This window comes from Thermobia domestica, chromosome 3, assembly GCF_964235325.1.
Source record: "Thermobia domestica chromosome 3, izTheDome1.hap1.1, whole genome shotgun sequence".
Taxonomy (NCBI): domain Eukaryota; kingdom Metazoa; phylum Arthropoda; class Insecta; order Zygentoma; family Lepismatidae; genus Thermobia; species Thermobia domestica.
Window position 1 is genome coordinate 348,187,934 of NC_137456.1, and position 20,183 is coordinate 348,208,116.

Here is a 20,183-nt window from a genome sequence, read left to right on the forward strand (position 1 = left end):
TTTCTGATGTTTGTATGCTTATTTTAATATAGTAAATGTTCATTTTTGCATAACATCTTGCTCAAGGATGGTGGAGGTGAAACCCGGAACTCCCTTGCATACGCCACTATGTATATAAAATTCTTTATTCAAGGAAATAAAAGTAGAAACCCAAACATCATGCCACAGTACTATTGCCTTTCGAAATGCAATTTAAGTAAAAGGTTCCTTCGTCGAATTGTAAGATCGTAGAACAGATACCAAGGTTTATTAATTAATTGATATAATTATGTAGAAGGGTACAGTGAAACCTGTCTATGTTGGCCACCATCGGTTTCATTGAAAAGTGGCCAACTTACAGAAAATGAATGTGACTGGCGTATTTTTAGAATAGGATTTCTAGCATTACTTGATTGTAAAATTTTGGCACGACAGGTACTTTTAAATAATGTTTACAGAATAATCATAATATACAGTACTAGAAAAAATTTCGTATTTTATAATAGTTCATTCTAGTTTTTTTCTTATTTTATTTTTTTATTTTTATTTATTTATTTATTTATTTTATTCACATATGCATATGCACATTCTAATTTTGTAGTTCTTGTATAGTATCGTCTACCTCTTGTTTACGAGCTACAAATGTTTCCCTCGGAGCAAAAGATGTTTTGAGAAAATTATAAGGAAATTCATATCTGAAAACCTCTTCTATCTTTCGACAAGCTGTCAGGTGCCAATAGCTGACAATTGAGCTTTAACTTTGAGAATTTTACGGAATTACTAAAGCTCCCCATTGATGAAAAGAGCCGATATATCTAATGGTTTTACCAAACAGCCAGGATAAACAAATACGTGCAAGCATTTCCTGAAGTCCAGTACGTGCCTTTTCTTATTCACGTCTTCCTTCACCCCCCTATCTGGGTAGTGACCTTCAAGAACAAATCGTGGGATTCCAGGCTTCTTTGTCTCCAGTCACAAATACAGAACATCTGCCTCTCATATGGGAATACGAAACAGTTAAAAAAAAAAAAAAATAACAAAATGGTATTTTGCGTGGTCAAGATACGCAGGTACATTTATCATTATCACCATAGGGCAAACATGGCTTCAATGAGGCAACCTTACAAAGTAATAAGTAATGAATGTCTTACGGAAAAGTGCAGGTTGAAGATGAATAGGTGGCCAAGTTGACGGGTTTTACTGTACTTACTACATCATCACCTTCTAAAATTCGGTGAAGAAGTGATTAAATTTGAAAACATATTATATTAGAAAGAAATAAAGAGTAATAGGGTTTAAAACAATTAAAAGCAATGCTTTTATAAAATGCACTTAGAAGTTTTTTTTAAAGGGGAGGGGGGATGTTAAGTGAAGAAATGGGACTAAAAGCATTCAACGAGACTTAATCTTACGGAAGTGACGTTTCTAGTATTGTTCATCACAGATTTCTAATTGTGGATATATCATAAGCATATCACATCAAGCATGATTCTCACTAATTATAATGAATGATAGCGAACAATTTCCCTAATACCCATAAAAGCTTTACTCTTTATTGTTAGGAAGAGCCCTCAATGCTTTTATTCTCAGTTGCATTTCTTCATTTTACTTCAAAAAACAGTCCCCTCTTAGTACATTTTATAAAAGCATTGCTTTTAAGTCATTCTCTTAACCAGTTATTATTATTACATTAAAAGAGGAATGTGTGTTCTTATTCTGTCCCCTCGCCCTTTTGTCTTTGCGAATTATGTTGGAGAATTTATGATTACAAAACAGGGTCGCTTACTTTGAGAGAAGAACACAGACCGAAGGTACTTGAAAATAAAATCCTGAGGCGAATATCAGGATCCAAAAGGGACGGGAGGGGAGAAAAACGAGGAACAGCCTAACACTGTTGGGTCACTAAGTCTATAAGAGATACAGGTGGACAGCTCAAGTAGCCAGAATGAAAGAAAGTAGGAACGCTTTCAAAATTTTAGCTAGAAACCCAGTCGAAAAAAGGCCACTAAGAAGACCTAGGCGCAGATGAGAGGACAATATTAAGATGGATTTCGTAGAAACAGGAATAGAAAGTAGAAACTGGATCCAGTTGGCGAAGGACAGAAATCAATGGAGAGATTGTGTGTATTGCGCCATTGAACCTTCGAATCCCATAGGTCACGAAGTTAATTACATTAAGAGACTGCAATATTTCGGAAATAATTAAAACAGAAAGAGGATAAATTTAACAAAAGGAAACTATATTTTTATTGGTAACATAAAACAGAGAACATGTAACAAAATCCTTACTTTTGTCTGTGAATAACTTCATCGTCGTGGTCACTGTCAAGCTGCGACGGGTTGGTGCTCCCTGAATCCTGACTCTCTGTCGTCACTTCCGATGACACAGACTTCTCTTCTCGGTACACCGTCACGTCTGCTCAACATAAAACATTTACATTTACATGAGTGTCTACCTCCAAAAAAACATCATAAGAACAAAGCATTTAAACAACCAAACATGTTTGAAAATCACTATATCAGCTTTGCGGGAATTCTTTTTCAGGTAAATACAACTCTGAACCAAGCACTACAGTTGGCGACGAAATTTGTAACAAAATACTGTTCAAGAAATTTCTTACAAAACCGTGTTGAAAAACATTATTACAAAACTATATTGAAGAAACAGTTTTGACCTCAAAAGAATGGTCTCATGATACAATTGTCTTAAATGTCTGATGAAAGCGTACTTTTAACATTGAAACTGGGACATAGTTTTGTAACAAATTTCTTGAATTGTAGTGCTTTGTTCGGAGCTTTCTTTTCCTGATTTTTTTCTTTAATTGCAATGAAGAAATGTGTTTATTATTAGAAAATAATATATGATGTATATCGTATAGTGTCCTATCTCCCGAGAATTCACATAATCACTTCATAGTTTGTTAATTCATAACGTCTCAACAAAGGCAATACCCTTTTCAAGCTCGATACATTTTCATTTAGAAAAGAACAAGACATAGACGACAGCTCAAGGTTTAGATTGAGGATAGAGACATAACAGAGACTCAGTCTTTGTTCAGCATTATTTTAAATCTCTGACATACTGTATAGGGTGATTCAAAAAGTGCGCCGGTTTTGGAGCTCTGGCAAATTTTTGATTCTCGGATGCCGACATTGTTTTGTATTCGTGCTCTACTCACAAACATTCCGATTGTCTCCTTTGTCTGAATTTCTCACATGTTTTCAGTCTGTGTCTTAGCCATGAAGCAGTTTACTATAGCGCAACGTGTGCTAATTTTGAAAACTTTTTTTTATCAGAACGGAGAAAGTTATGCAGCAACTGTCAAGCGACTTCGTGCGGTTCTAAGGCGAAATGAGGCACCGAATGAATCAACAGTTCGCAGACTTATGAAAAAAGTTCATTGAAACGGGTTCAACAGTGAACATTAAAAGTCCTGGGCGCTGTGGTAGTGGTCGTTCTGGGCAAAACATTGCTGTGGCTGTTAGCCTAATGAAATCGGTTCCTCGCCGTTCCCAAGAATTGGGCATAGGATGTTCTGCAGTACAGAGAATTCACCAGTCACTCACCATACCTGAAACCAGAATGTGTGATGAACATGTTTATGAATTTTGTTAGTGTGTTTTGAAAAAATAAAGTTCATAATTTGATGTAACAAAACCGGCGCGCTTTTTAAATAACCCTATAGTTGAAAGGAGATAAATAGAACGGTAACTAAATGCGATGAAGATGAATACTGCATTCCGAGTCCATGTCACGACAATACACAATCATTGTACCATCTATACCTATATTTATGTGGATTAGGATGTGATGCTGCGACTATTCCCCCAACTAATTTCAACTATGAACCAAAAAGTGGTTCAAAACCTTTCCCCTCACATCAATACCCCTACCTCCGGACATTTGAAAAAAAAAATTAAATTATCTTTGTGTCACTATGTCGCATTCCATGTCATACCCAAAACTTATAAGTATAAAATTCCGTACCGACCTCCATGTCACACCTACTATCGTACGGGCTGATTATCTCATGTAGGATACCCATACACACTTACGAGACCCTAATGTCCTAATACATAAAACCAATTGGCACGAAGCCTCTGGAACGACTTAAACGGACCAGCCGTAAATTTGCAGCTATAGAACATGTGGTTGGTCAGCATATTTTTAATCCAATTTGCTATCCACTTCTAACGACGCTGGGTGAAATATTTTAAAACAAATACAAAGTACTGAGTACAGTATAATATGGGGGTTCGCGTTTGTCTAATAATGGCAAGATGAAACACAAGAATACATATTACTAATGTAAAGAAGGAACATGAAATTGTGTTAAAATTCTTTTCTAGGATGTTATATTTCACTTCCACTTTGAGATCAAGTAACCAAATACAAACAAATAATTTGAGCAATAAAGAAAAGGCCCTTGTACAAATGACACATTCATGAAGTTGTCAAGGAATTTCAGATGTGAAGCTACCGAAAACTTTTATATTTCATCCATGCCAAACTCAGAACAAGTGAACGTCAACTGATACCCAATGCTAGAGGTTTTAGCTGCATAAAATAGACAATGGGAGGTAACTATCTGTTATGAAAAGTGTTTTGTTTAATAAAAAAGAAGCTACCCAAATACTTTGTTTTATTGATAATCTCACTTACGAACTGTTATGTTTCGCTTTGTTGGAGAATTTAATAATGAGGAGATCAAAAAGAATCATAGTGCACAGTTAGAAACAATGGAGAAGGAACTTCTATGTCAAGTTTCTGTGTGTACTGGTTTGTTACATTATTTGTGCAACAGTGAATAATGAAAAAGTAGTTCTTTGAAAGGTAACAAAATCCTTGCAGTTAATTGATTTTCTATGTCGATATTAGTGGTACAGCATCATCTGTTAGTTACGATAAAAGAGTCAGTTTAAAATAGAAAGAAATAAGAAATGAAATGAAATCTATGAGTTGAACCTCCCACGATTATGTCTGTTAGGCTAACAGAGACAGATGACCAAAGCAAATGAATAATGATGAAATAATAGATGGAATGAGAATTTGGAAGAAAACAGGAGTACCCCGAGAAAACCCACGAGCACGATGTTGTCTACTACAAACTCGGCCGGGAATCGAACCAGAGACCCCACGCACAAGAGGTATGTGCTCTACCACTGAGCCACCGTGCCGCCGTGAAGGTGAAATAACATAATTATGAAAAAGAACAAATCTCATTCTCAAATTAGGCGTAACGTTGTAGGAGTCTAGCAGTAAAACAATTTAAAGCATTCAAGACGCTTTTATTTATTTATTTATTTATTATTTTGTGTTCGTTTTAGTTTATTAATAACCTTTAACCATACTTACGGACTGTTACCTATCGCTTAACAGTTTCTTCTATTTATATTCTTAACCGCACATACGACATTTATATTGCTAACAACTTTCTCCTGATTTTCTTCTTTGTTTTGTTGATAATCCCGAATCTCTTTTATGAAATGTTTTTATGGCTTAATACTTTTTTTTTTTTTATTTTATTATTATTGGAGTTGGTCTTGTTAAATTTGGACTTCTAAAGTTTCTAAGGAGAAAGATCATCAAACAGGTTCAGTCCAGAGTCTGAATGATTACTGAGGGACTCTATATAAGTCAACGGTTAGAAGCACTGTGTGTAAATGAAGAGCCTCTACTTTTAACGCGTAGTCCAGAAACTAGAATACCTTTGTGAAATTTGTTATGAGAGTAGTAGTAGTAGTAGTAGTAGTAGTAGTAAAAAAAAATCATGATTAAAAAATACGTGTTAATTAATTTACCCTCGCATATAGTTCGAGTAATTATTATTATTTTTTTAATTTTATTTTATAGAATCAAACCCTAGATATAAGTTTTCTTTGGTAATAGTCTTCTGGGTCAATAACACATTACCAACTTCATTTGTGAAGCGATATCACTCATATTTTATTTTATACTAGCAGAATACCCGTTCTTCGCACGGGGAGAATATGTTTTATTTTGGACATAAGTACTAATTCGGGCTGAATTTGCATTTAAACGGCATCGAAAGTGTCACTGTTCATCCCAGTGACCCCGAAAACTATGGATTCTACACTAATATCGTTCATTTTTATCTCTCTCCCTCCCCTCCCCGAAGTTGCGACGTCAAAGTAAAATGATAAAAAGCATCCTAGGTCCGATCGAGATCAGTCTCGTGATTAAAGTGTTATTTGTATATGTCTCTCCCCTCCCCCTTCCCTACTTTGTAATGTCAAGGTAAAATAATAATTTCACTCCCAGGCCCTAACCTCATCTATTGTTAAAATTTGATCAAGATCGGTCAGGTGGTTCAAGAATTAATAAGTCACAATCGGTGACTTTCATTTATATATATCTTTGCATTTTCCATATGTTTATATGTTTGCATATAAATTAAGAACATAGCTAAATTAGTTCTCTCCAGTAAAAAGCTAGGGAAATATTTTATTTTTTTTCCTTCTTCCTTTTTGTATCGCGTCCTTCTTTTTAATGTGTGCTATATTTTAGCTAAATTATTTAATTCTATTTGGCTGCCTCAGAAAGATCCTACATTGGAATTGAAAATTAGCCTGTACGAACTAAGTACGGTTAGCCAGCAAAGTAGGAGAATTTCTCTACAAGATGTCATACATAAATATTTCACAAAAGTGTATTGATTATTTTTAAAAAACACACTTTTACTTAATTACAGCACATTAAGTACACACAGTGATTTTTTTTTTTTTTTTTTTTTTTTTTACAGAATCGATATATACATAATAATATGCGTTTACACATAAGCATCTAGTTATTTCACTGCACTATAAAGCTAAGGCATGCAATTGCTTGCAGACACCAGGAATGGATAAAACATTCAACGGAATTTTTTCCTCTGCTGGAAACCATCAATGTTTTATAGTTAGAAGTCAACATAAGGAATAACAAAATGAAGGAACAACTGTCTAATTTAACTCTTAAAAAGTGATATCGACAAGTGGAAGTATAGTGTGCAGCAAGAAAATAGTGTGAAAAATGCCGGGTGGCATGCTCAAGAGGTGTAAGGCACTAAACTAGCCACCGGAAAACTTGTACGTCACGGGTTCAAGTCCTGCTCAGATCATGGGTGTTATGTAGTGTCCTTTCACTATTCATTTGTCAGTCGCTTTTAGCCTAAAGAGTACACGTGTAGAACGCAAAACTCAAAATAAAATAAATTATTTGGAACAGTAGGTGTTTGTTGAAAAAGTGATCAAAACTCTCCGTAAGGAGTTCGGATTGCCATTGAAAGAGGATCTAATTCAATTGAGAGGCAGTGAACTAGGGGTTAAGGAAATATACAAATAATGTCGTGGAAAGCTAATGCACTGACCATGCATTACACAGTTGAATGTAATCCATAAGCTGAAAACCCTAAGTTTATTTATTGTTATATTATTTATTTTTTAACTTAGAAAGCACATTCAAACTGTAAGATAATATTTCAAGTACAATATTTATCGTAAAGAATATGAAGCATTTATTTTACATTATGTTCTATCATTTTCTTCTTTCACATATCCTTCAATTTATTACATTAAAAAAGTAGTTTTTGATGGTGTAAGATCAGAGAAGAAGTTTCGACTTAAACATCAGCTTATAGCAACAAGGTTATATGACATTTTGAATTCATTCCTAGACCGAGGAATACATATGTGGGAAAGAAGAGCCCAAACTGTCAAATAGTCTGTTTCATCTCACTTTATGACTTCAAGTTTTTATTATATTATTATTATTATTATTATTATTATTATTATTATTATTATTATTATTATTATTATTATTATTATTATTATGGATGACTAATTATTTACAATGAAATCTAAGTTATACTAGAAGTGACCATTTTAAAAGATTTTCTTTTATTAATTTTCATGTACGAAATTTTAGATTCCCCTTTCTAACCATTTCATCGCTTCTTCTGTTTATTTTTGCACGATCTACGATGATTAAACTGGTCGTATATCTTTGGGATTACAAAAATTGTCACAAAAGTAGCGTTACGCAGTAAACTGGCAACTCGACAAGTGTGGGAACAAATGAGTTTCTCGATGACCAGAAGAAAAAAGGCAAGATGTGTTGACTGGCAGTGGTGAAAATGGTGACTTCTATGAGTTAAGGTCACATGAAATTCAAAGGCTAAAGATGTACATACTTCCAGACAACTATCGCAAGTGCGTTGCTCTTCTTTCTTTACAATTCTAAACACACTGACATAGTGTTATATAAAAAAAGAAAAAATACGTTATTTATCTGAGTCCTGGGTTTGGGTTTTGTAGAGATATTACGTTAATTTGATTTTTTTTTTTTTTTTTTTTTGACCGAATTCCCAAATTAGGAAAAGGTATTAGGTAAGTTTATGGATAATGATTAAAGGGTTCTGCATTACAAATTCTAGTAAAACTAAGATTCATGATCTTTCTCGTAATCTTGCTTCTCAGTTTTTTTATTATTATTATTACATAGCATACCTTTACTCTTATTATTTTTCATATTCCTTTCTGTAACAACTTCTAAAGAAGGGACTAGGATTAACTCTAACAGCAAGAATAGAAAGTAGGCTTAGCTGTCATTGTTGTACACACGGTGGCCAATTTAGAGAAGGTGTACTATCATCACCTTTTCAGATACCAGCTGAAGACAAGAATCCTAACTTTTACTTTGGTTGTCTTAGTAGACAGTATATTGTGAATTCTAAGTTTTACTTTAGTTGTCTTAGTAGACAGTATATTGTGAATCCTAAGTTTTACTTTGGTTGTCTTAGTAGACAGTACATTGTGCAGTTCAAGAATTAGCATTTCACAAAATTTAACACGAATTAAATTTGGAGTAGAAAGACCATCTTAGTATTTTGCTTGGACAGAATTTCATCAAAAAGGGGGCAATTTCCTTAAACATGGATCTTAACTATTATTTTTACTAATAAATTAATACAAAATTTGACACATATATTCAACACATCTAGCAGATAAAGATGTAATTAATAAATTACTTTACATAGTTTTCTTCAAATTTTGGAAGAAATTTTATTAAAATTTTTAAAGATTTACTCAGAAAAATATCCAAACTTTGAAGAAAACGGTTATGGATAAATTAAAATCTGGTGTGCACTTTGTCAGGAGGTGGAGGTGATTCCAGCTTCTTCAATCGACATTACTAGGAACTAAAGAAATTGAGGTGATCAGTAGTCATTTATTAATACGCTATGGTATTAACCATACTTGCTTCAGAATGAACGCAGTTTTTGTGCACACAATTTGTTTGTCAGTTCAACCTTGTCTTTGGATGTTTTGTTCTCTAGTATTACTGTTTGTTTCTTTGTTTATAAAATAAAATTAAACAAACCTTTGTTAAATAACTCTTAATATATCTGTTTTATTAAAAATAATGTAAGTATAAAATCAACCTTTTTTTTCTTACCTGATTTGAGATTTTATATTTTCAGAAACAGTCTTAGGTCCTAGCAAATCCGTATTTACGCACGGACCATTTAGACCCCAGGCCCAGAGAAGCAGATTTCTATGGACGCCATTTTTTTTTTTTTTAAATCGAGATTGAAGAATGGTAAGTGGAATAAAGAAGTTGTCCATGAGAGAGAAATTGAAGGGAGAACACTGAAAACAATGTTGGTACCATAATACGACCGAGTTTTCTCGTTACTCGCGTTAGGAGGAGTTTTGTATATTGGCTGCAGCGTAAAACTATATTACGTATATAGATACTCAGTTTTTGTTTACATATAATAAGAACGAATACGGGGAGGGGTAAAAAAACTTCTTGGGCCCAGGAGCGCAGGATGCGGCACTCTTAAATGGCCTGGGACGGTAAAAAAAAATGTTAAATATAGTCCTAGATTCTAATCACTTATGTTACTTATTATTAATAATATTGTTTGTAGTAACATAAATTAAAATTTATCCAAGTCTTTCACTGGTACAGAAGGTGTAATTGTTTCAAAAATTCTACTGGCCATAAACATAAAAACTGTCCTAATCGCGATTGTTCCACTGTATACAATTGTTTACTATTCCTTGTTATAAGAGACGTTGATAAGGTAGATAATGGTCATGTTTAAACATAGTTCCTAATATAATATTGAGTTATAGTTAAACTTCTTATAATAATAATAAATGTTATAAAGCAAAACTGAATTAGGAAGTCTATTCTTCTAGACTGGATTTGAGTTTAGCGTCCTGTTCAGCAACGAGGCTATATGAGACATAGTTTTACAGCTTAACGTAGGATTCGAACCACATGAGCTCATGCTGGGAATCAAAACGTGGTTTCCCACGCCAAAGGTGCGTAATCTATGTACATAGCCACGAGCGAGTTCTTCAAATCTTCTGAAAATGTCTCTCAAGTGATGCATGTGTTAACTAGTTGTATAACAAGATTTTGTAGACGATTCTCTTGGTTTTACCATTATTAATAACAAAAATATTTATCAGTAATATCTTTTATTGTTGATATTCTCTGCGACGTACAATTTTAATCTTAATGTCTCGAACAGAAAAGCTTTATTTATATGAACACGACGTATATGGTAAGTTTCAGAACACACTAAAAACACGGAGGATATTTTACACCCACAAGGAGAACCAATGCAAACACGTGAAAAATCAAACATTACACAACACTAGACCTTCCACAGGGACACAAGTGTACGCCACTGGACTCGAGACAGAACACTTACCAGGAGAGATGGCACTATAGTGAGAATATACGGGGAGGCAACACCCACTACTGGGTGGAGAAGTCCCTGGATAGACAGACAGACAGAGAAAAAAAGAGAAATAATAACAAAAGAATTATTAGTGTAGCCAAACGAACGTAAAACAAATCATCTCAGAAATAATCGATCTTGTGCTGTAATTAAAAGCCAGAAATAGAAAGCAGAAGTTAGTTTAGACTCAAATAAAGATTGCTGAGAAATTTCTACTTACAATGATACGAAAACTAGTATTCTCATATTCAAAAGTTCCTTTACTCTCTATCTGAAGGTTCTCTCGGATCATTAATGTAAGTTCTCCAATGATTACAACGAACATTAATTACTATATATCTTTTAAAAAACGTTGGGACAATTTTAAACTTAAAAATTGTGTTACACTACAATAATTTACCTAGATTTACTTGATGTTTTAGTAAATCTTCGTTAGTGTCTGCAAGCAAAACATACAATGTTCTGTTATGATTCGATAAAACATTATGGAAATTAGGAATGGTCAGGCCCAAAACTAGTTTCAATCAGTGGCGACTACTGAGGGAAGTCACAGTAGTAAAAATTAAAAGTAAATTTTATCGCTATACGCTAAAGAAAGAGAACTTACGTAAAGTCGTAAGTGTTGCATACAATAATTACGGACATCATGAGACATTTATTTTGGGGGCTCAAGAAAAAACGGTGTTTGTCCGCCAATTAGGTTAGCCCCTGTTCGGGCGCCAAATAGGTTGTCACCACCCACTGTAGTTCTTCACGTCTTGTGGGAGAAAAGCACGGTTTTGGTAATTTTGAGCAGTGCAGTGACAATGGGCGTGACAATTAGGTACATTTGCTTTCTTCAGCCTATAGAGACAAAATTGTAACTTTACGGATGTTACTTCCCTCAAGACCCGCCACAGGTTTTAATACTTTTCTGATGGAATTGGCTATAGTTTGAGGTTCATCATTCACTCCAGATCGTCACCATGAATTTCGCAATACCTTGCACTAGTGGTTTATGATTTTGTTGGACAACCAACTTTTTTTTTTTTTTTTTTTTTTTAAGTTTATTTTCTAAGAGCAAATCGCTATGAAGACAATTTTGATGTAACATTCTCTTTTAATTCAAATAAAATCTGACCAAAGCTATTACTTAATATTACTCAGTGTTAGTTTCGGAATATACTGTGGTCTTCATCAGACAGATTATATCAGTATAATGTTTCTGAGAAAGGCAACGCTATACAACCGAAATTTTAACACCATTAGTAATAGTAAGTATATGCTTTGGTCAGATTTTACTCTCTGTTATTTTGAAAACAAAAGAAGAAAGAAGTGTAGAATCCACACACATCTTTTTAACAGTATCGACGCTCCTAACTAATTCCTTTTTCCCTAGAAATTTACAACGCTTAATGCTTTGCTATGTTAACGTACCACCGCTGCCAGAATCCTCCGTCTCCTGAGTGTGGGTGCTGCCTTTCCGTTCCCGTTCCACGGGGGTGTGACCATCACGGTAGCTGCGATTGTAAATAACAACAGGGACATTGTCGTAGAAACTATGCCTCTCCTCTTCCTCCTCCTCCTCGGGGGTGTGAGAAGTATTGCCAGATCTTGAGTTGCCTGAAGAACAACAACAAGCCATACCTATTATCAATATGAAACGAATTGTTCTTTTTCCGATATCCTGTTATTTCTAACCAAAAACTATACATACCTGGCAATGTTAATTTTGTAAAAGACAAGTGACTACATGTTTTGGAAGTTTCTGATGAAGATGTCTTTCATCAATGTCATTTTCTAGACGTTTTACCGCTAATATATACTTGTTTTAAGTTTTATCAAGGGTATAGTCAGGAAAATATAATCTTACCGACCACTTCGCCTAACTTTTCTCTACGACCTATGACATATGTTTAAAATTAACTTCTGCGCCAATCATAAATAGAAATGGTTTCACATGATTTACAATCGAACAATTTCTCTACAACTCATAAGAAACCGTACAAGAATTTTCAGCATTCTGTGTTTTTACCTACTGTCTACTGATTTAAAGGAATGAAATAATGGGTATGTATTGCTTAAAAATATCATATAGAGCTTACTTTCGGATACATAACTTTATAAGGGTTCAGGTGTTCAATGTAATTTTAGTACCGGTTTATAGTATAACCTAACAGATCAATCCATCTAGCGTGTCCAATATCAAATTAATTTAAATTATAACCAATGATTCACTCAGATATTTCTCCTATTAAAATTATTTGCTTATCATTTATCTAGTAAAACGTATGTTTGGCATGTGATAAAGTGTAAAACTATATAAAATGGATATAAGTAGTTCTTATACTTCTTAATCTGAAACTAAGCAGTCAACGCACTACTTGCACTTATGGGTTTCAGAACAAAAATCACCGCGTTATCTAAAAAAAAAAGTGCAAGGACTAGGTATACATGTATATGTGAGTGCTACCCCTTTGTAACACCACAAATTAAAATTTTATAAGGCAGAGTAAATTAATCATATACAATAAATTTAAAGCTAATCAAATGTAAAACTATTATTATTCATTGACATCTTCCCCCTGTATCCTCTTCCCGCTACCAACAAGAATAAGAACCTCAATAATGTTTTCCATGTTAAAACAATCAAAGGCCCTCTGTGAATTGTGTTAACATCACCAAGTTTGTTAAAGTAATGGTTGTAATGAACAGCCTCATGGTAAAAAGTTCAACATTTTGTAGTGTTATATATTCATAAACCGCCATTTATAACTAGCCAATATATAACGTAGGAGCACGCTTTTACGATCGACAGAACGACAAAGAGTAGATAGAGCAAAAGGAAGGCAGGGGAAGGAATAGAGGAAGACGAATGAAGAAAACAAGTGTAGGTAGTGTCAGTGTTCGTAGTTTGAGGGAAACTTCCCTAATCTAGAGAAATTTCATAGGTATTAGCAAAAAGGGAAAAAGGGTATTTTTCGATAAAACGAAAATCCGGGGAAAAAATTCTCGTCTTGACTGATTGACCAATATAAATGCTTACATTTTTCTACGTTCTAAAGAAATAAAGCAATACAATACCAATAGTTTGTGTGTGTCTGTTCAAAGTAGAATAATTTGTGCCTATTGTTGGCTGAGTATATTTGTGTTTTTATTTTAAAAAATTGAAGGAAAAAGTAAAAAAAAAGAAGAAGCAAAAGTCAAATGAATAAAACAAATATGGTTGGCACTTCCTTTACTATAGCTAAATTTTATCACATAATTTCTGTCATAAGAATTGGACACTTAAACTAGGAAAAGTTTGATAAGAAAAGGGAAAGTTTCAGGAAACCTACGAACACTGCGTAATGTACGAGTAGCAGATATGAAAAAAAAAAAAAAATGATGTTTTTGTTTTCCTGTTGCCATTGCAGTTTTAACGCCAGACTGCATTTCTGCTCCTCGTTCTCTCTGCGTGGTTTACTGTCTCAGAGCATCAAGCTGGAAATGGATGTTTATATACTTTGAGTAACAAGAAACTTATTGTTTGGATTATACAAGTATATTACGGATTGGTTTATCATCCCAGAAATAGGTTCCATTTCCGGCCTTATTACTCTATTAAACCGGAAATGGTAGATCTATAAATTTCCGGTGTCAACATATTGGATGATCCCCACAGAGCAAAAAAAGAAAAAAAACCCAGGTAAGGGATGTTTATTCTATACAGATTCAGCATCCCATGCATATAAATATATATATACACACACAGGGTGTTAATAAATTCTCTGTCATACATTTAAGAGGTAATTTCTTGTATGAAATGTAAGGATGAAATATAAATAAACATAGGTTAGAAAACGACTCTTTTCAGAGCTATAAACCGCCGAAAATGCCGAACATCATGTTTTAAAACGCTCTGGTTGAATAGTATGTGACCTCTCACAAGTGGTTCAAGGAATTACACAAGAACTGGTATGTGCTTCTCTAAATATCCATGTTTTCCAATTTCCCGGTACATGTGTATCTAAATTTATAAAATAAGATGGGGTACAGAAGCCCACTTTTAAATCCTAACTGAATATGCGTTACGTAGGTGAATTTTCGGCGGTTTATAATTCTGAACCGAGGCACTTTTCGACGCGTTAGTAATTATTAGATGCGCCTCTTGCATTTGATATAAGGGATCTAGTCCTAAATTTATACATGGAATTCATTAACATCCTGTATATCATCACCGCCTTTATCCATTCATTGAAGGTGAAGATGGTAGATTTCATCCACTTCCGGTTTCAGCATTGGATTCATATGGAGCAAAGTCAGTACAAAAATTGCTTTGACATGGATTCAGCGTTCCACTTCCACACTTATCCTTATATTGAAACCGGAAGCATCCAATTACCATTTCCGGTTTCAATATTGGATTCCCATAGTTTGGAAGTCTCCTGTACTTTTCACAATGTGAAAGAATGCTTATTTGTTTTCTTATTGGATTATCTTACTGTAGAGCTTGTAATAAATATTCTGCACTTCAAACTCTTGCTTAACGTACAAATAACGTAATAACTGTTTAGTATTAACAGACCCATTTCCTACTGACTAGCCTGGTCTGCTACGAAACAAACAAATATTTTACGGTAAAAATATATGTTACTTCTCACCTTGTTTATGTTGAACTTTCTCCCTGAAATGTTGGCTGTCTTTTCCAAGATTAAGACTCCCTGATCTGAGTGAACTGGATTTACTACTCGTGCCTGCTTGCTTTTGCTCTGGACTTGTCGTTTCTGTTTTAGAACTCTCTTTGTTCGGGGAAGAGTGTGACGAACCGACAAATTCCACGACTTTGGTGTGATTGCTGTTGGCGTCTTTCAAGTATTGATGTCTCCAACTGGAAGGCTGGCATTCAGAGTCCGAGTAGGCACCTAAATCTCCTTCCGCCTTCCGCGGGAAAAGTTTTCGTGACTTGTGCCTGTATCCGAAATGAGGTGTACTGTTTTGGCTCGCATCAGACGCTGAGTAATAGCTGGAACTATCGTCAAACGGTGGCGGAGATTGTTTTTGGATAAGTTCCGGTGATGGATTAGCACTTCCGGGCGGTGTTATGTCCACACAATTCAAGTCTTTCATTCGTTGCTGCATCGTCGCGACGTCTAACACCTGTGGACCACTGATAATAATTCCTTCGCGATTCTGCTTTTTTCTTCGTTTTGATTTGAGGCTCTCCATTCGCTTGAGTAACGCCTTTGCACTGTCCTTGAGTCGCTCGCTGCCTGTCCTTCGAAAGCTCGACACCACAACGTCGGGGTCGAGGGACGGGTCGTCCGATAGACCTCCCGCTGGAAGACTAGTGAAAGCTTCTATCTTGGGCACTCCTAGACACGTTGGGTCCTCTGTTATCTCGTTGTTTTCATTGCCTGGAACACAAAAAGATATTCGCAGTTAAGAAGATACAAGCAGAGTATGTATAGCAATACCATACAATATGTTTTCAAAAGTAAGATAAAAGAATTGCGTAAATAAAACCTTTGATATTCCATTCGTGTTTTCTTTCATTCAAACTGGTGCTTTAAAGGCATAGTGTCTGATGAAGCCAAAATGTTAGTTGGCGAAACTGTAACACGCAAGTAGTTTTTTATGTGAATATATTGTTTTGCTCAGCAAATAGTTTGTTTGTGTTTAAAGGCATATTTATTTATCATTATTACCTATTACAGACCTATTGCTCCCTTTACAATAGGTATTACAGGTACTAAATTGTTTGCGGTAGATCATTTATAAATAACATAAAAAATAATGGTCCTAAGTTGGACCCTTGTGGGACACCTGATAGAACTTCATACCGTACTGAATTAGTCTGATAATAGGAAACACATACATAGGAAACATATGACTACCTTTATAATCAGGGTTCTTCTATGTACAGAATTGTTATACATTTTATAATTGTTTTTGGTATTATTTTAATTTTGAAAATATATTTCGATTCTTACATATTAAGAAATAAAATTATAACAATACAAGAAAATTATACCAAAAATTATTTTACATCATTCACTAAATTAGTGCAATGACGATAAAGGCAGTAAGTAGCCTATGAAACGTTAGTTTAAATTGAATAAAATACGGATGGAATATCAAAAAATTTATTTATTTGATTAGAAACTTCAGCGAAAAATTATGTTGAATATAAAATAAGGTAAAGGAACTTTATATTAGGTACACACATGAGCTTCAAACAGGTAGGGTCGAACCGGTACTCAATTACAATAAAATTGTAGTGTTACGTTCAATTTCGAAGGAATTAAAATAATGTTGTGAACTAAAAGGAAGTATTTCAATCCCCTTAAAAATCAACTGAAATTTCTTCCTAGAGTAAAAGCAATGAAGAAGGACGTTATTTTAATTTACTATCGATTTTAATTACTTAAATGTAACAGTAAATGAACTTCACTTATACAGGGTGGTCCAAAAGTAGGTATACACCCTTGCGTTGATCAAGTATAACATTCTAGTTTATGGGTTTATTTGCTTCGGCTCTTCCGAACTTAAGATGTAAGTAAAAGCACATTAAAAACAAATAATAAAGAAACTAAGTCCACCTGATGGATAACAATAAGAAATCATGCAGCACGGTGTTGTATACCTACTTTTGAGCCAGCCTGTATATACATTATTTTTTCAAAATAAACGAAAACTAGTGTTTTTTTTATTTATATCGGAATATAACGAAACTATTATTCTTAATAAAATACATATTCTAATTAAGTACATTTATGTAGTGGTATGTTTATGTCTTCTATCAATGCTAAGTTTGGTCTCCTTGCTCTCTCTTCGTGGTTTACTAAGAGCATGAGCAGTACACTGTGACGTCAGAGAGCATGCAGTTGGAAATGAAAGCAGAATAAAAGTAAGTATATTACGTAATACAAATATTAGCAAAAATTGTTTCAAAGTTCTTATATGATATAACAGTTTTCTTCTTACTAGGAATGACTCCAAAGTTGAACCTTGAATCTGAGGATAACCTATACATTTTCTGAAAGGGTTTCTCGAGCAAGTTCCAAAATAGGTTTCAGTTTCTCGCTCGGAAGTGACCCCACCCCTTTAGGGTTTGAAGTATATAGAATAACTTGACCTATATATATCCTATATCAAAGTACTCCGCATGACTAGTAGATTAAGAATATAATATGCACTATCCAATTATACCTTATATCAAGGTTTAAAAAAATCACTATAAATATCCTATATTAGTGAACTCACTATCACCTGTACAGTGATTATGAGACAGTGTGAGTTACGTAGCCGTCACGCCTTAAAAACAAAGGCAAAGTCCTGGCAACACTATCTTGCCAGAACGGTGACGTGAGAGTTATATGACTCTTACACAGCCAAAAACTAAATCCAAGCTCTAACAAACAATATCCAGCCGGAGCCTTCTTCCTTCTCATTACCCTGACCTTGTCGTGGCTAGAGAGCTTAAACCCTGACGGCGGGGGGGGGGGGGGGGGCAATCGGGTTTATCTAACTACACAGAAATCGCTGTTCGGATCGAGTAAATGAGCTCAAATTACCACTACGACTAGTTGTCTCTAATTAGTAACTCAAAATGTATTGAACGTTTTTGTACCGTGTGGACGATCAAACAGCTTGTTTAAATGAGCAGTTGACGAATATATAATGAACGTACTGATCTGACAACGTATATAGGTGAAATCGTGGAAAATATAGAAATTGAAATAGGTACACCGAATGTGTCACATCTAGCTATAACAATGATTCACATACCAAATGACTTACTGTTGACTGGATATTACGGATATGCTTTTCCCAACTTTAAAGGTCCACTGATACAGAATATTTGTAGTGAAATAATCATGTTTTTTTGGTTTTATTCATTAATATAGGATATAATTGAGTAGTGCATATCTACTAGGCATTCTTAATATACTATAGATATATCAAATTGACTTGACACCTAGTCTACCGTTCCGAGCGCTGCTATCGGCTGAAGGAATTCCACACCCTTTCGCTAAGGCACTCTCTCTTAGGAACAGCTGAACACTCATTGGTTCAACGCATGGGTGTGAGCTTTAGTTCGCAATTTTTGCCACGGCTCAAGACATTTTGGCAGCACTATAGTCATGTACATCACTTTGATATATAGGACATATAGGTCAAGTTGTTCTATATATTTCCAATCCTGAAGGAGTGGGGTCACTTCTGGGCAAGGAACTGAGAATTGTTTTGGAACTTATTTGACAAACCCTTTCAGGAAATATATAGATTATCCCCGGATTCAAGGTTCAACTTTGAAGTCATATCCCTGGTTAGATTCAATTCTTTCCTCCCTGATTTATTATTATTATTATTATTATTATTATTATTATTATTATTATTATTATTATTATTATTATTGTAATTTTGCTTAATGCAGTTTTTCTGTACATTAAAAATCTCCTAGACTCTCAGGGCCTTAATGCAGAGTCATTTTGACGTATGATTAGCGTCATGCTAAAGGCCTGACTACTGCGGGAAACATATGTTAATCGAACTCTTTTAGTATGGCACTAATCACGCGTCAGAACGACTCTGCATAAGGCCCTCAATTTCTCATAACTCTTTTGTAAACGGAAAATGAAATTCTGTGTAATTCTCAAATACAAATAACATGAAAAAAAAAGTTTGATATCTCAGAAGAATCTCTATGTGAAATGAATGATACTCAGGCCGAGTTGAAGGCCGTTCGTTAAATGCAACTAGGTCCGTGCGAAAGTTAAAACCCGGTATAATTAGAAATAATAGAAAAGTTGTTTTATGAGAGGAGGAGAAAAGGATTGAATATATGACAACAAAGCATTCCTCCGAAACAGGGGCGGATCTGAAGGGGGCGATCGACCCCCCCCCAGAAGAGGAAGCTTTCTTATTTTATATATATAAATAAAACCCATCCCAAAGTTTGGAGCCCTTAAAACTAGCAGTATGACAACCCATCGCTCCCCCCAGAAGTCGGTCCTGAATCCGCCCCTGCTCCGAAACCACTTATCAAATAACAAAAATAACCCTTCTACTGAGACTGAGAATCCACATTTACAGAAGAAAACGCATATACTTCTTAGCTACAAGAGAGAGAGAGAGAGAGAGAACGGGTACCAACCAGGAGGTGAGTGTTTGCACTCCGGGTGGTGAATAGTGACGTCACAGAGGGGCGAAATTCTGGACCATCGTCTGGAGTGATGCTGGAACGTCCAGTTCTCGCTAAGAGCACATTGATCATCTTCGTCAGAATCCTCCACCTAAAAACAAAGAAATAACATTAAATTCGTTTTCTATGCAGCATTAATTCTACAACTAGAATATACTGTGGTTGGGAAGGCTGGCGGCGCCAGTGGCGGATCTAGCCCGGGGCCGGGGGGCCTAGACCCCAGTTTTTTGAGTGACAAAAATGATTTCAGTTATTATTTATAAATTTTTGAAAGTTTA

At 34.8% G+C, this 20,183-nt stretch overlaps 1 protein-coding gene across 1 annotated transcript in view; it reads right to left on the reverse strand.

The window, feature by feature from the left end:
* The window catches only part of cv-c (RhoGTPase activating protein), a 97,393-nt gene that overhangs the window by 26,111 nt on the left and 51,099 nt on the right, over positions 1 to 20,183 (reverse strand). The window contains exons 3-6 of the mRNA XM_081752916.1: positions 19,858 to 19,996; positions 15,362 to 16,114; positions 12,156 to 12,341; positions 2,269 to 2,395 (exon numbers count right to left, since the gene is read on the reverse strand). Coding sequence (XP_081609042.1) covers positions 2,269 to 2,395; positions 12,156 to 12,341; positions 15,362 to 16,114; positions 19,858 to 19,996 — 1,205 coding nt within the window. The remainder of the gene's footprint in view (positions 1 to 2,268; positions 2,396 to 12,155; positions 12,342 to 15,361; positions 16,115 to 19,857; positions 19,997 to 20,183) is intronic.